This window comes from Talaromyces proteolyticus, assembly GCF_021365285.1.
Source record: "Talaromyces proteolyticus strain PMI_201 chromosome Unknown BGW36scaffold_2, whole genome shotgun sequence".
Lineage (NCBI taxonomy): Eukaryota > Fungi > Ascomycota > Eurotiomycetes > Eurotiales > Trichocomaceae > Talaromyces > Talaromyces proteolyticus.
In genome coordinates this window covers 1,123,086-1,135,835 of record NW_025764278.1, presented here as the reverse complement: position 1 = coordinate 1,135,835, position 12,750 = coordinate 1,123,086, and the positions used below count along the sequence as shown (strand labels likewise).

Below are 12,750 nucleotides of genomic sequence, written 5' to 3'. Positions count from 1 at the left end.
GCAACATTGAACATAATCAATTGACTAAATCTTACGATAAACCCATCAAGTTCAATTGAAAACGACGTATATCCAGCTAGTAGCTATTTTACTCTAGGCTTACAACTTAATATCAATTGAGTACTCCGCTTCTCCGCACAGGCAGAAATATCACCCGCGGGGCAGCATCGGCGTCATCAATTGATCAATGTATCGGCCGATACTTCGACTGTTGCTACTTTTAATATCAACACCCTCTACCATGATACTGTTTAATTAAAAGACCCAATTGAGCCTTTCCAGAAAATCGCAACATGCCAGAAGTAATTGACGACAAATCGCAGCATTGCATTCCCTTTCTTCTCAACCGCCTCAAAGCCCACCAGGCTCGCTACGCAAGCGATCCCGACGCGCCACCATTCTTCCTCGGGTTGAATGGCGTGCAAGGCGCCGGCAAGACTGTCCTGGTAATTTAGAATCCCATTACATACTAATCAATGCTGTTTTTAGGTGCAAAGCTGACTTCGCGGGTGCAGGTCTCGGAACTACAGAAAGCCCTGCGCTCGCCGCAATATTCTCTCTCCACAGTCATCTTCTCTTTGGACGATATTTATCTCACTCATGCAGATCAACTTGCGCTTGCCAAATCCCACCCAAACAATCCATTACTCCAGCACCGAGGCCAGCCCTCAACCCATGACCTGCGGCTCGGAAAGCGCGTCTTCGAATCGCTGCGTGCCAACAGGCCAACTGCAATCCCGCAGTACGACAAATCCGCGTTTGCGGGTCAAGGCGACCGAGTTCCAGAAGCACAATGGGAGGTTGTCAATACCGAAGGGAGCGAGACAATAAAAGTCGTTATATTTGAGGGATGGTGCGTTGGGTTTCGGCCATTAGATGATGATGTTTTGAGACAGAAATGGAATGCTGCGGTGGAACAGAAAGTGCAGAGTGGCAGTGGGTACGACGGCCGATTGGGATATGTGAAGCTTGAGGATGTGCAAGTGATCAACGACGCTTTGAGGGAGTATGACGGATTGACCGAGTAAGTTTGTTGGCTGGTATTGAAACTGGAAGAGAGAGAGTGTTTTATACTGACTTTTCCGGTACAGCCAACTCGACACCTTAATTCACATGTACGGGATATACCACTGAATTAGAAACTTGGTCGGCTAATTGATCTTTTTAGCGATGCCCAAAATACTCGATTTGTATATGACTGGCGACAGGAACAAGAAAGAACACTGCGCGCCGCTAAAGGAACGGGAATGACCGAAGAGCAAGTGAATCGCTTTGTCGACGGGTGTACGTATTAAGAGTCGTGTGTGAAGTGAGATTGAGTGAAACTGACATTTGGATTTATGTTTAGATTACCCTTCATATGAACTATTCACGGAAACCTTGCGAAAAGGCGTGTTTGCGTCAGAAACCATCGCAACATCCAAATCGTCGGATTGGCAGGGTCGACAACTTAGGCTCGTTGTCGACAAGAACCGCCGAGTCCAAGAAGTTATTCAAATATAAAGCGGGTCTAAAATGACAGTCTAAATGTGACAATGCATACAATATTCCTTATAATTAGAGCAGTTATGGGTTGTCTGAACACTGAATTGTCCTCATTAGGCTAGAGAATGCTACCTAAAGTATAGAATATCATAACGCTAATAACATGCATCCCTGTGAAACAAACAACCCATCATAAACGCTTGTGGTAGCCACAAAAGAAAAAACTTTTTAGTTCATCTGGCGGACGAGGTTGTTGATGTTCTCCTCACGGTTACCAGTGTCACCACCCTCGATGAAGTGGTTGAACTTGCGCTTGTGGAAACCACCGGTAGGGTTGGAGAGCTTGAAGGGCCACAGGAAGTTGGAGGCCTGCTTGAAGTTGGGACCGACTGTGTAGATCTCGTGGATAAGATCCTCAACGCAGACAATGCCGTACTTGCCAAGGCTCTGCTCAATGATCTGGTTGTCAGAGAGAGGGATACGCTGGCCGTTGATCTTGCCGTAACCGCGCTTATAGACGAGCTCACGGACGGTCTTGAGGTTGGGGTAACCGTAGGCAATGTAAGGGTCGATGATGGTGAGCATCTCAGCAGTGGCCTTGTTCAAACGAATGAAGACACCATTGTTGATCTGGAGCAGACGCAACAGCTGGAGGATCTTGCGAGGCTTAGGAGCGATCTTGTTGATACTAGAAACAGGTCAGGGTAGGCTAATATATTGTGATTCTGTTCCGCTTACCCCTTGATACGGATGACGAAGACCAACTTGGGCTCGTCCTCAACGTAGAAGGTACCCTGCTTGCGGCTCTCACGAGCAAGGCGGACCTTCTCGCGCTCAGCGTCACGGTATTCCTTGACATAGGACTCGGCACGCTTGAAGATGACACCGCGCTTCTCCTTGTTGGCCTATATCACAATATGTCAGCTTAATGTTGACAAAACTAACATAATCACTAATCAGTGCAGAGTTGTCGATTATCAGCCCCGAAAGATGGTTAACAAAAGCGACAGCATCGACTTTCGTCTAGTCGCGTTTGGGTATTTATCATCACCAAACCGTGTTCCTCCAATAGATATATGAAAATTCTCGACTAACCTGCTTGGTCTTCTCAGCCTCAGCACGGCGAGCGGCGCGAGCAGCTTCTTGGCTCTTGCGCTTCTTAAGGAGAGTCTCAGGGACGAGGACCTGGTCCTGGGTGGGGACACTATATTCAGATGCAAGGTCAGTATAGTCTGTCCTGGTAGACATAGAAGCATCGCCGAGCAGAAAGAACTGCAGCATAGTGCCACATTCTCGGACTGGCGCGTGTACGAATAAACTCGACGAAATGCTTTTAGTCGGTGAGAACTATGAGTGCATCACATCCATGTTACTTCTATGACCCCGATGAACGGGATATTTTCACAAGTGATTGATGACCCGATTTCTCATCCAACAAAACCCTTAAGCTTGACGCTCAGGAATGGTTTGTCAACGCTTGAGTCCCGGAAATTTCTTTTCGGAGACGATAGCAATGGCAATTGTTTTTAGGGAGAAAGAGCAATTCCTTCAACCCAAGACCCCAAGCCTCTTTTGCCAGACACGATTCGAAGCACACAGTGAAGCATGTCGGACCGGTTAACAGAAAAGGCACAGTGGGAAAAATCGAGCTGGTGCTGAGCATAGATTGCAGCAGCAACTCCAGCGAGAAAGGACGACTATGACTGGAGCCTCGCTGATCAGCTGTATGGCGGGAGGGGATCGTACGTGGTGGCAGCCATCTCGATTGTGCGTTGTCGAGTTTGTCGTTTGTCGGCGTTGGGCGTGTCGAGAGAGAAGAAGAAAACTCAAGTTTCTGTTAATTCAACAAATTTGCTTTGTGGGCGGCCGGCTGCACTAGGCCGACTGCGTTATAGCCTGCCAAGCCGTCTTGGGCCAATCGTGTCGCGGGCCTTATCTTATCGGGGATAGGGCTAGGGCTACGGACCCCGCTGCCGCTATCCTGCTACCTATGACGGTGTTGACAGTCATCCGAACCAGACGACATTATTCACATCATTCTCTGGGGATACACTATTATTATAATGTCCACTCGGCGCGGAGTTGGGCTGGGCGCTTTCGTGAACCGAAACCAGACCACTCAATCCTACGCGACGCATGGCGCAAACCTTCGATCAACACATCTCTCGTCATTACAAACCCAACTATCAGTATTCCAGTCGTTGCTTCACACGTTTGCCCTCGAACATGCCTCGAAGATCAAATCGAACCCGACTTTCCGTGCTGAATTTGCACGTATGTGCAATACCATCGGCGTTGATCCTCTAGCGGCCAGCAATGTCAAAGGCAAAGGTAGCCGCAAGGGACTTATGGATGGAGGGAGTTTCTGGACCCAGATATTGGGAGGAGATATGAACGACTTTTATTTTGAAGTTGCCGTACGTGTTGTCGAACTATGCAGGGAGACGAGGAGCGAGAACGGTGGCCTTATTGGGGTCAGTGAATGCCGTAAGAAAGTAGCCAGAGGGAAAGCCATTGGTGGCGGGTTGGAAGTATCAAAGTATGTGGAACAGTCCCTATAGCTATCTAGTATGAAATATAATAGCTAACTAGGTGTCTTCTATATAGCGATGATATCCTTCGTGCCGTCAAATCACTTGAACCGCTAGGCTCAGGGTTCAGCATCATCCACGTCGGCAACAAACAGTTCATTCGCTCTATACCAAAAGAGCTCAATACAGACCAGGCAACAGTGCTGGAGGTTATCCAGGTTCTTGGATATATCACAGTGTCAATGTTGCAAGCGAACCTCAGTTGGGAGAAAGCACGCGCAACTACCGTAATAGACGACCTTTTGGCTGATGGCCTCGTTTGGCTTGATAGCCAGTGTGCAGAAAACGAGTATTGGTCGCCTCAAAACCTCTTAGGCGAAGAGGGATAATTGTATAGATTTTATAAGCTTGGATGGTGATGTCTTTATCTGTGGCCTCGGTGGCCTGGGCTTTGAAGAGTCTGCAAAACAGTAGGGCCTGAGGTATCCGTATCCTTACTCTCCTATACAAAGGGTCATTTTTGTGCAACCACATTTTGCCTAACAACTTGAAAAATGCCCTCACAAGATTCCTGCCATCACGAGAATTTCCCGCTTTGGCTAGCCACCTATTGACCGCCTATTTTACCTAATATAGCTGCTGGAAGTCGCCGTCAATTCCCCAGCTATATACATTCATGTGCACGAAGACTACGAGAAGATTAAACCCACAGACATGAATATTGCACGTGTGCATGAGCATGGCGTTTGTTACAGGTATATCACATGTAAATATCAATTGATTCTATAGAGGAAAGAGGAATAAGGAACTTTATGTTCAAATCTAAGTCGCAATCATTAAAATATAAGTCATGATTTGATTTATTTCTACCTGACACTTTTCTGATAGTATTGTGTACGGGACATCAACATGGCGTGCCAACCAGCTTTTAATCCCATATCTTCATGATGAAAGAAAAGCAAACTCCAAAAGACATGAGATGCTGGACGTTGCTCCCGCGACAAAGGAAAATAGACGAAAAGATACATTAAAAAGGAATCGTGAAGTTCTGAAATTATGCCTTGATAGCACCACCCAATGCACCACCGCTAAATTGTTGATTACCCGGTCGTCGCTGTTGACCTCCAGGCAACCTATGTCCTCCACGAGCCTGGCCGCCACGTCCAGTGTTTCGACCACCACGGGCACCAGGACCTTGCTCTCTCTGGAAAGCATTGGCCATGCCTTGTGTGCGTTGCTCCAAAGTCTTCTCGTTGGCCTCCAGAAGAGACATGGACTTGTCGGCGAGAGTGACAATTTGAGATTGTAGACGAGACAGCTCGACACCCTTGGTGAACACAATTGCGTCATTGACTTGGTCAAGGGCTGCTGCAAGCTCGTCGTGAGAGATCATACGGCTGACAATGGAGATGATCTTCTTTTCAGCGAGCTCGAACATGTTGGCGAGGGTGGAGATGGATAGGGTGTCATAGAAAGGAGCGTAGGTGAACAAATAGGTACGTAGACCTTCTTCTTGGATTTGCTCAGCCAGCATAGTCTTAATCTTCTCGGGTTGTGCCATCAAATCCCAAATCTTGATCGAGTTCAGCAATTCTGTGGCCTTCTTCCAATCGCCAGCAGCCAAAAACTTGGCGCTCATAATCACACCATCACGAGTGTTCTCAGGAGGACCCGTAAAAACTTGTCTCTCGTTGTAGTCGAGCATGCGACGGAATGTCTTGGAAATGACACGACGCTTCATCTCAGGGCTAGAGGAGGTCTGTGCCATAAGGGGAACTTCCAAAAACATGCTTGAGGTAAGGTAAATGCATTCTAGTAGCTCCAAATTAATGTGCATGTGGAATGGCAACTGGCGCTGTCGCTCAAGCTTTTCCTGCTCGGGTGATACAGTTGAGTATCTCTGAAGGATAATACCTTGAGCGAGCAGCTCCTTTTGACGTCCGCTTCCGCAGATTTCGGAAAGTGTGTTTTGAGCCTCATAGACCAGGCCAGCACGGAAAGCGCAAAGGCCGATTTGCACAAGAGTTCTGTTGAACAAGATTTGTGTGCTCACATCAAAGTTGGCAATGTTCTCCGACAAATGAGACATGAGCATGAGGTCACGAGAGCGGTAATAATTTTCATGAAGTGCAAGGAAGTAGATTTGGCACAGCATTGCGCGAGCCCGAATGATGCCATCACTGTGCTTGAAAAGATAGTTGCATAGAGTCTGGACCAATTCAGGAACATCACTGGCTGAGCCGCGAGATGTAATGGCCGAGTCTAATTGTGATGGAAGGGCTTTCCATGTAGCCTCTTCAAGAATTGCGACGACTTGAGAAGGCTTAAAGTAGATATGCTCCAATCGTCGAATGACGATGCGGTTAATACTCTCTTGTTTTGGCTCGGTCTTGTCCGCCTTGCCGAGTTCCTCAACGTAGAATTGCGATCTAGCGATTGCAGTGTATAGTGATTGTTCGTCACTGAGACGCTCGATATACTCAGCGGTATGCGGGTCAATCTGCTGGAGAGAACGAGTAAGCTCATCATCTAGTCGCTCAACGAAAGACACGATGCTTCCGGGGATACGAAGGGCTTCCCCAGCAGCAACTTGAGGCTGCTTGTCATCATCCTCCCATTCCTCGGCACCTTCGACAACAACATGATCCCGGTTTGCCTCCAAGACGGATAGCAAACTCGAGAATTCGCTTTCGGCAGCTTTCCATTGTTCAGAGCTCATGTGCGTTGCGGTGGAAGACGAGGTCAGATCAAAGCGAGTGGCAATGAGGGTAAGATAAATACGGATGCGTTGGTACGGAGTTTGGGAGACTTCAAGAAGCTTCTCCATGGTCCGGATTTGCTCCTGACGATCGGTGTTCTTCTTTCCTCGTGACTCAACAATGATACGAAGGTGTTTGAGAATACTCTCAGGAGTATACTGCAAAGTCTTTCCATGACGTCCAACAGTCGAGAAGCCCTCTTCATCAGTGAGATTGGGAGTGTCCAAGGTTGCAGCAATGCGAACTGCAGAAGGCCCCGCAGCCCTGGGAGCAGTCCTGGTCACCTCAACTTCATCGGCCTCCATATAACGCTCCTTATCTTCCCGGTATTTATCAATCTCAGTGGCAAAATCCTTGTTATTCTTTTTGATGCGCTGCTTCACGGCATTAAGACCTTTGGCGTTGCTTGCATTCAACTTCTTCGTCGACACCTTTTGTTTGGCAATAGCCTCGTTCATAAAATCCTCGAGATCTGCAATTGCCTTGATGTAAATCTTTGGCGTAGGGCCGGACTGGATAATCTTGGCAATCTGTCGGTTCAACTTATCGAATTCTGACGAGAGACCATTGTTAGTAAATCGAGCGACAAGTAACAACATATAGCCCTGACTCACCAGCTGAAATCACAGTCCAATCATTAATTCTCTCAGCATTGTCAATAAGCTTCACTGTGCTTTCTAGCTCCTCAAGCCGCTTGTCCTTTGCACTTTTGACGACCACCGGCGCGCCCTCGTCTTCGCTTTCATCGCTGACCTCGCCCTCATCTTTTATGAAAAAGTTAGCTCCAGTTTTCCTGGGCTTATCCTCGTCCTCTGACGAGGACGTGGAGTCATTTTCTGAGAAATCTTCCTCTTCGCTGGATTCTTCTTCTTCGGACCGTTCTTCCTCATCGCGATCACTGTAGAGCTCCTCCTCGTCGGAGGAACTGGTTTCGCTGTCGCTACCGCCACCGTGGAAGAAACGAGACATCTTTGCGGCTGATCGGTCGAGAGACGAAGTTCTAGTTAATAAAACTGTTGCAGGAATATCCACTCCAGTGGGAGGGTCGACAAAATAGAGTGAACCTGGTTTAATGACCAAGACGTTCGTCGACGATGACAGTCCGCAGTGGGATGGCCCTCCAAGGCGGCGTTACGAAATTTAAGCGAGGGGTCGCTTAACCCGATATGGTAACGCCCGCGCCGTACTGGTGCCTGCGATTTAAGGCTCCGGCACCGCAATGCAGCTCGTGTTTTTAGTCTTGAAAATCAATATCTGGATTTTTGTTCTGCATATACTACATAAAAGGTGATAACATAAAGCGTATATATTTATAAAGGGTACTGAATTCTCCCCTTAGGTCCCATGTTGGAACACAGGGTTTTGCAGCGTCAAGAAATCAAATTTACCAACAGAATTGGAACATCATGCAACAGAACGCGAAATCTTTCCAAAATTTACGCCGGCGCTATGCCAAAACAACACCCCGATTGTCCGATAGAAGAAACATTCTTTAAATAAAGCAATCGCGGCAGGAACTCTAAGGCTCAACAAGTGTACGAAGCTCTCGAACATAAAATAACTGTCATTCCTAGGGACCGACTGTTTGTCTTGCAACACGATCAAGGACGCAGCCGCATGTATCCTCGCAATATGCATGCTTCGATGGTTCTTGAAATGGATCGATAAAATAAGATGATCAATACGTAGCTTGCACTTGTCAAAAATCTGTGCTTGACGAGTATTGGCACGTGCTATCCTTTGTCCGGAAGCTTCACCTCCAATATGGTTGACGTTATAGTTGCACATGCAAACACGGCGAGTAGATGCAAATCTTTGGAGGCTTTCACCTGCCTAGTAAGAGTATCCTCATATAATTTGCAGGCTGCACTAAAGCCGACAAAGACTAATGCCACTGTGACTGTGACTGTCCCATGAAACCATCGCCAAGAGCACCGTCCTCCAGCGTCCGAATGAAATCCCGATTGCGGTTACTGGCCCCAGCTCGACTTCCACGACGTCTGGCGCTTGCAGCAGATTCACTGTAGCCATCTGGGGGCGGAGGGTAATAGGCAGGGCTCGGTTGTAATCTAATTGGAGCATTCGGATCAAGATGGCTAGCAACGCGCTGGATACTCTGCGGTATGCCTCCCTGTTGCTGGTCTAGAGTAGTCGCCCGCTGTCGACCGGCTCTTGTAGTTGCCTGAGCAAAGAGACTTTGAGAAGGCGCATACTGGGGTTGATGAAGCTGCCCCTGCATCATGTTCATTTGGTGCCCATACCCTGGTGGCTGGGCCGGGTAAGGAGGCGGGGCGCCTTGTTGATGATTAGGATAGATGCCATTATAAACTGGTGGGGGTTGATTATGTGGTGGGGTGTGATATTGACCCATTTGTAATGCATATGCAGACTGAGCGGCTGACTGGGCTTGAGCCTGGGCTGCTTGAGCCGCTTGGGCTGCCCTCTGCTTGCTAGCAGCTTCTGCCTGTTGCTGCTGTTGTATTCCAGGAGCAATGCTCTTGTTAAGCGCGGAGTATTTCAAGTTCATAGGAGGTAAAAATGGACCAGTAAACTTTTGCTGGGTGATAAAAGGATGCAATTTTGCCTGCTGTGGAGACCATCTCTCTAGAGGATTAATTTGCAACAGACCACGCACGAAGTCGATGAATGCGACACGGTTATTTACCTCTGGTTCTTGTTAGCAGGCGGAATTGGAAAATTTAGGAATATCGTACCTCTTTCTATCTCCGACTGTTTCATATTCTTTCTTGGCATCGCGTAACTTCGGATAATTTCTTCCAAAGTGTTGGCCTGGAAATATTTTTTGCTGGGTTGTTCCTTGGTGTTGTGTTCCCGGGAATATTGCTCCATGCTTTTCAAGCGCCACGACTTTCTGCCGAACTCATCTTGGGTCTTTTCAAAGAACTCGCCGGATTGTTTTCCCATGTCAAGCATCCATGTAGGAGGCATTCCAAGCATCTCTGTGATCCGAGCTACTTGATTGTACTCCGAAGATCCTGGGAATAAAGGTAGACCAAGGAATAGTTCGACGACAATACACCCTAGTGACCACATGTCGATTGCTGAAGAGTATGGAAGTCCTAGCAAAACTTCAGGCGAACGGTAAAACCGAGATTGAATGTAAGTGTACACAGTCTGACGTTCATCACAAGCAGAGCCGAAATCAATTATCTTGATGATAGGGCTTTCTAAACTGAATTGCGAAAAGTCAATGTTAGCATTGCCTAGTAGAGATAAAGATAGGGGTGAATGCTTTGTGTTCTTACTTTTTTAGTAAGATGTTTTCAGGCTTGAGATCACAATGTATCAGTCGTGCTTTGTTTAACAGACTGAGCCCATTAAGCAGTTGCTGTGCAAACACGCGGACTAGTGTCGTGCTCAATCCACGGAATTGGTTTTGTTTGATTAGCTCATACAAATTCACGCTCAGTAACTCGAACACCAAACAAAGGTGTTGTCGATGTAGAAATGTATCTTTAAGTCGGAGAAGATGGTGGTCATCGTTCTTATCATACTTGGTATTAAGCTGGTGGCAATAGTTAGCATGCACATCGTAACACGCAATTGATCACGGAGCATACCAAGTCGAGAACGGAGACTTCCATCATGCTTTGGTTGAAATAAGCGGTTTTGTTTTTCACCACCTTGACAGCAACAACCTCCTGGGTCTTGAGATTCTGACATTTGACGACTTGTCCAAAAGTTCCCTGACCCAGAACATCCAGAATAAGATATCGATTCCTGTACCCGTCAGCATGAGTCATTTACAAAAGCAAGGGAAAACAAAGAAAAAAACATACTTGTGACTTCCGTCCTCACTGCCGAGGATATCATTTACGTAAAGAATGTAATCACTGTCTTCATTATCGTAGCCATCATTCTTAACGCCTTTGCTGGGTTTAGTGAGTACACGACGTGGGTTGCGTGATGTCTCGTATTTAAAACCCGGATTGCAGATTCGGTATGTAGCCGGTAGGTGAGTTGTGAGCGCTTGTAATGGCTGTGCCACAAGGTTAGTCCGAATTTCTCCAAGGCAGCGCAATACTTACACTAATGAAGCCTCCCTCGGGGTTCGCACGACGAAAAGGGGGTTGGCCGTGTGTTTTAGGCCGGAGTTCTTGTGTCGATTTAATGTTCGCAAACTTTGGTATCGGCCCACGTTCGGGCAGTTGGTTGTGGTTGATCTGCGGCGCGGGACGCGGCGATTTGGACTCAGACCCGAAAGGAGCGCTCAACAGAGATGAAGCAGAGGAAGGGAAATACTGCTCGGAACTCGCGTCTGAGGACTGCAAGGGGGGAAGTCGGGACATACGCGAGCCTAACAGGTATTACCGATGAGTTAGCTATAGCTATAGAGAGTATGTGTAACTGGAGAGACAAACCTGGTGGTGACTGATAAGTCTGTGGAGGTGACGCATAACCTGCTCTTGTAGGGGATTGTCGAGAGCTGCTGGGCCCAGAAGGCGAACCGACAAAAGGGTTCTGTCCCTTTGTTGGACTAGAGGTAAAAGGCAGAGTAGGTGATAGTATGTTCATAGGCGAATATCGGCGTGCGGCAGTCGATTCTTCGGTCGGCATGTATTGCGACGATGGGCGAGGGTTGTGAGTCAGCCTTGTTGGGTATTTTGAACGGTTAAAAGGGTCGGCATCCTCCATGGGAGTATCGGCGTCTGGGATATAGTCGTGTGTGTGCGGCGTCGCGGCTGGAGAGGAGGTCATTGGGTCTGGTTTGGAGTTGGGGCCTACGGTGGTGGCCTTTGCTGCCGTTATGGGCGATTGGTAGCTCTCGTAGGTGTATCCCGCAGGAGGTTGAGCTTGCGGGACCTGTGGTTGCCCGCCATACTTGGTATTGGTATTCAGTCGGGGGGGATAGGATCCTGGTGTGTTGTCTAGATGGCTCGTCGGACGACTCATCGAAGGGTCGCCCCCATAGGCCTGCCACTGCGAATCCATGTTGTCTAGTTTAGCTGCGCTCGATATTCATTCGGATGGCGACGACCACGCGATGGCTGCACCGGCGACAGAGATGGACCTCTGCCTCGGAATGGCTGGGAGAGGGCAACAGATCGATACTGGCACGCTTGCACCGTACAGGCGACGTAGCGCAGACTTGGCGGGGAAGACAGAATGGCCTCTGACGCAAGCGAGGCCAGCGACGCGTGAAATGAAGAATTGCCGCTATGTAGAGCTCCAGCTATTCATCATCCAGAGCGGAGCACGCCCGTTGCTGTGTACGGCTGGAAATGTTGCTGGAGGGCAGCGAGACGGGGTGGCAGACGTAAGGTGTTGCTGGCAGAGTTCGGCTCGCGAATGGACGTCGTTGGGCGGCCACAGCTGACAAGTTAACACTGCGCAGGCTGTGCTCGCTCGGGCGGTGGTGACAAGGACTGTCTGGCACGAAGACTGGGGGTTAATGGGGCTGCTGGCAGAGAGAAGAACAGCAGGACAGCTACACGCGTTACGATGCGGAAGCAGCGAGCGATGCAGGCCTGGCATGGGGGGGAATTGGTGGTAGAAACGAGGGTGATCGAAGCGATGGAGGAGGTGGAGTCAGCCACCGCCGGGGTTGGGCCGTTTGGGAGATGCCGGCGTCTCTTGTTGCTACGCTCGCTCGCTTTGGACACATCTTATGGATTTATCATCCCCAGCCATATACTGCCCGGTCTCTTTGTGTTTGTCTACATTCTAGTTTCACATCGCGACACTGCTGCTTTATTTGCTATTTGCATGCTCTTTTGTTAGGCCGGGGGCATTGCTTGAACAATACTCGAATGTAATGATGGAGTTACCAGGCGTCTCTATTTGATACCGCCTGTCCCAAGGACGCTGCGAATGGCAACAAGCGATGCGTCTGGTACGCGGTATTGAACGTCTGATATCATTGCGTAGAACTAGCGCCTATAGGATCAAGTACATGGAGGCTGGAGTGAATGTCGTACATAGAGTGTTCGAAATCCGACTGCTAGCGAGAGAGT

The 12,750-nt window shown here is 48.5% G+C and overlaps 5 protein-coding genes across 5 annotated transcripts; 2 read left to right on the top strand and 3 right to left on the bottom strand.

Annotated features, from left to right (window-relative positions):
* Positions 1-194: 194 nt before the first annotated feature.
* On the top strand, positions 195-1,574 carry BGW36DRAFT_369376 (P-loop containing nucleoside triphosphate hydrolase protein). The gene is made up of 5 exons (XM_046215127.1): positions 195-446; positions 516-1,024; positions 1,092-1,115; positions 1,169-1,284; positions 1,349-1,574. The coding sequence occupies exons 1-5, from the start codon at positions 294-296 to the stop codon at positions 1,501-1,503; spliced, it is 957 nt and encodes a 318-aa protein (XP_046076475.1). The 5' UTR covers positions 195-293; the 3' UTR covers positions 1,504-1,574.
* Positions 1,575-3,355, bottom strand: BGW36DRAFT_369372 (60S ribosomal protein L7). Its single transcript, XM_046215126.1, has 4 exons — positions 3,232-3,355; positions 2,581-2,689; positions 2,224-2,390; positions 1,575-2,173 (listed from the first exon to the last, which is right to left on the bottom strand). The coding sequence occupies exons 1-4, from the start codon at positions 3,243-3,245 to the stop codon at positions 1,714-1,716; spliced, it is 750 nt and encodes a 249-aa protein (XP_046076474.1). The 5' UTR covers positions 3,246-3,355; the 3' UTR covers positions 1,575-1,713.
* Positions 3,356-3,548: 193 nt separating this feature from the next.
* BGW36DRAFT_354876 (putative ELL complex subunit Eap30) lies at positions 3,549-4,405 on the top strand (the record flags this gene model as incomplete). Its single annotated transcript, XM_046213576.1, has 2 exons — positions 3,549-4,024; positions 4,093-4,405. The coding sequence occupies 2 exons, from the start codon at positions 3,549-3,551 to the stop codon at positions 4,403-4,405; spliced, it is 789 nt and encodes a 262-aa protein (XP_046076473.1).
* Positions 4,406-4,833: 428 nt separating this feature from the next.
* Positions 4,834-7,876, bottom strand: BGW36DRAFT_87077 (putative eukaryotic translation initiation factor 3 subunit EifCc). Its single transcript, XM_046222658.1, has 2 exons — positions 7,390-7,876; positions 4,834-7,328 (listed from the first exon to the last, which is right to left on the bottom strand). The coding sequence occupies exons 1-2, from the start codon at positions 7,742-7,744 to the stop codon at positions 5,071-5,073; spliced, it is 2,613 nt and encodes an 870-aa protein (XP_046076472.1). The 5' UTR covers positions 7,745-7,876; the 3' UTR covers positions 4,834-5,070.
* A 784-nt stretch (positions 7,877-8,660) lies between these two features.
* Positions 8,661-11,728, bottom strand: BGW36DRAFT_423014 (kinase-like domain-containing protein; the record flags this gene model as incomplete). The annotated part of the gene is made up of 7 exons (XM_046219777.1): positions 8,661-9,442; positions 9,490-9,968; positions 10,042-10,301; positions 10,357-10,516; positions 10,576-10,775; positions 10,825-11,093; positions 11,158-11,728. 7 exons carry the CDS (start codon positions 11,726-11,728, stop codon positions 8,661-8,663), a joined length of 2,721 nt encoding a protein of 906 aa, XP_046076471.1.
* Between the last annotated feature and the right edge of the window lie 1,022 nt (positions 11,729-12,750).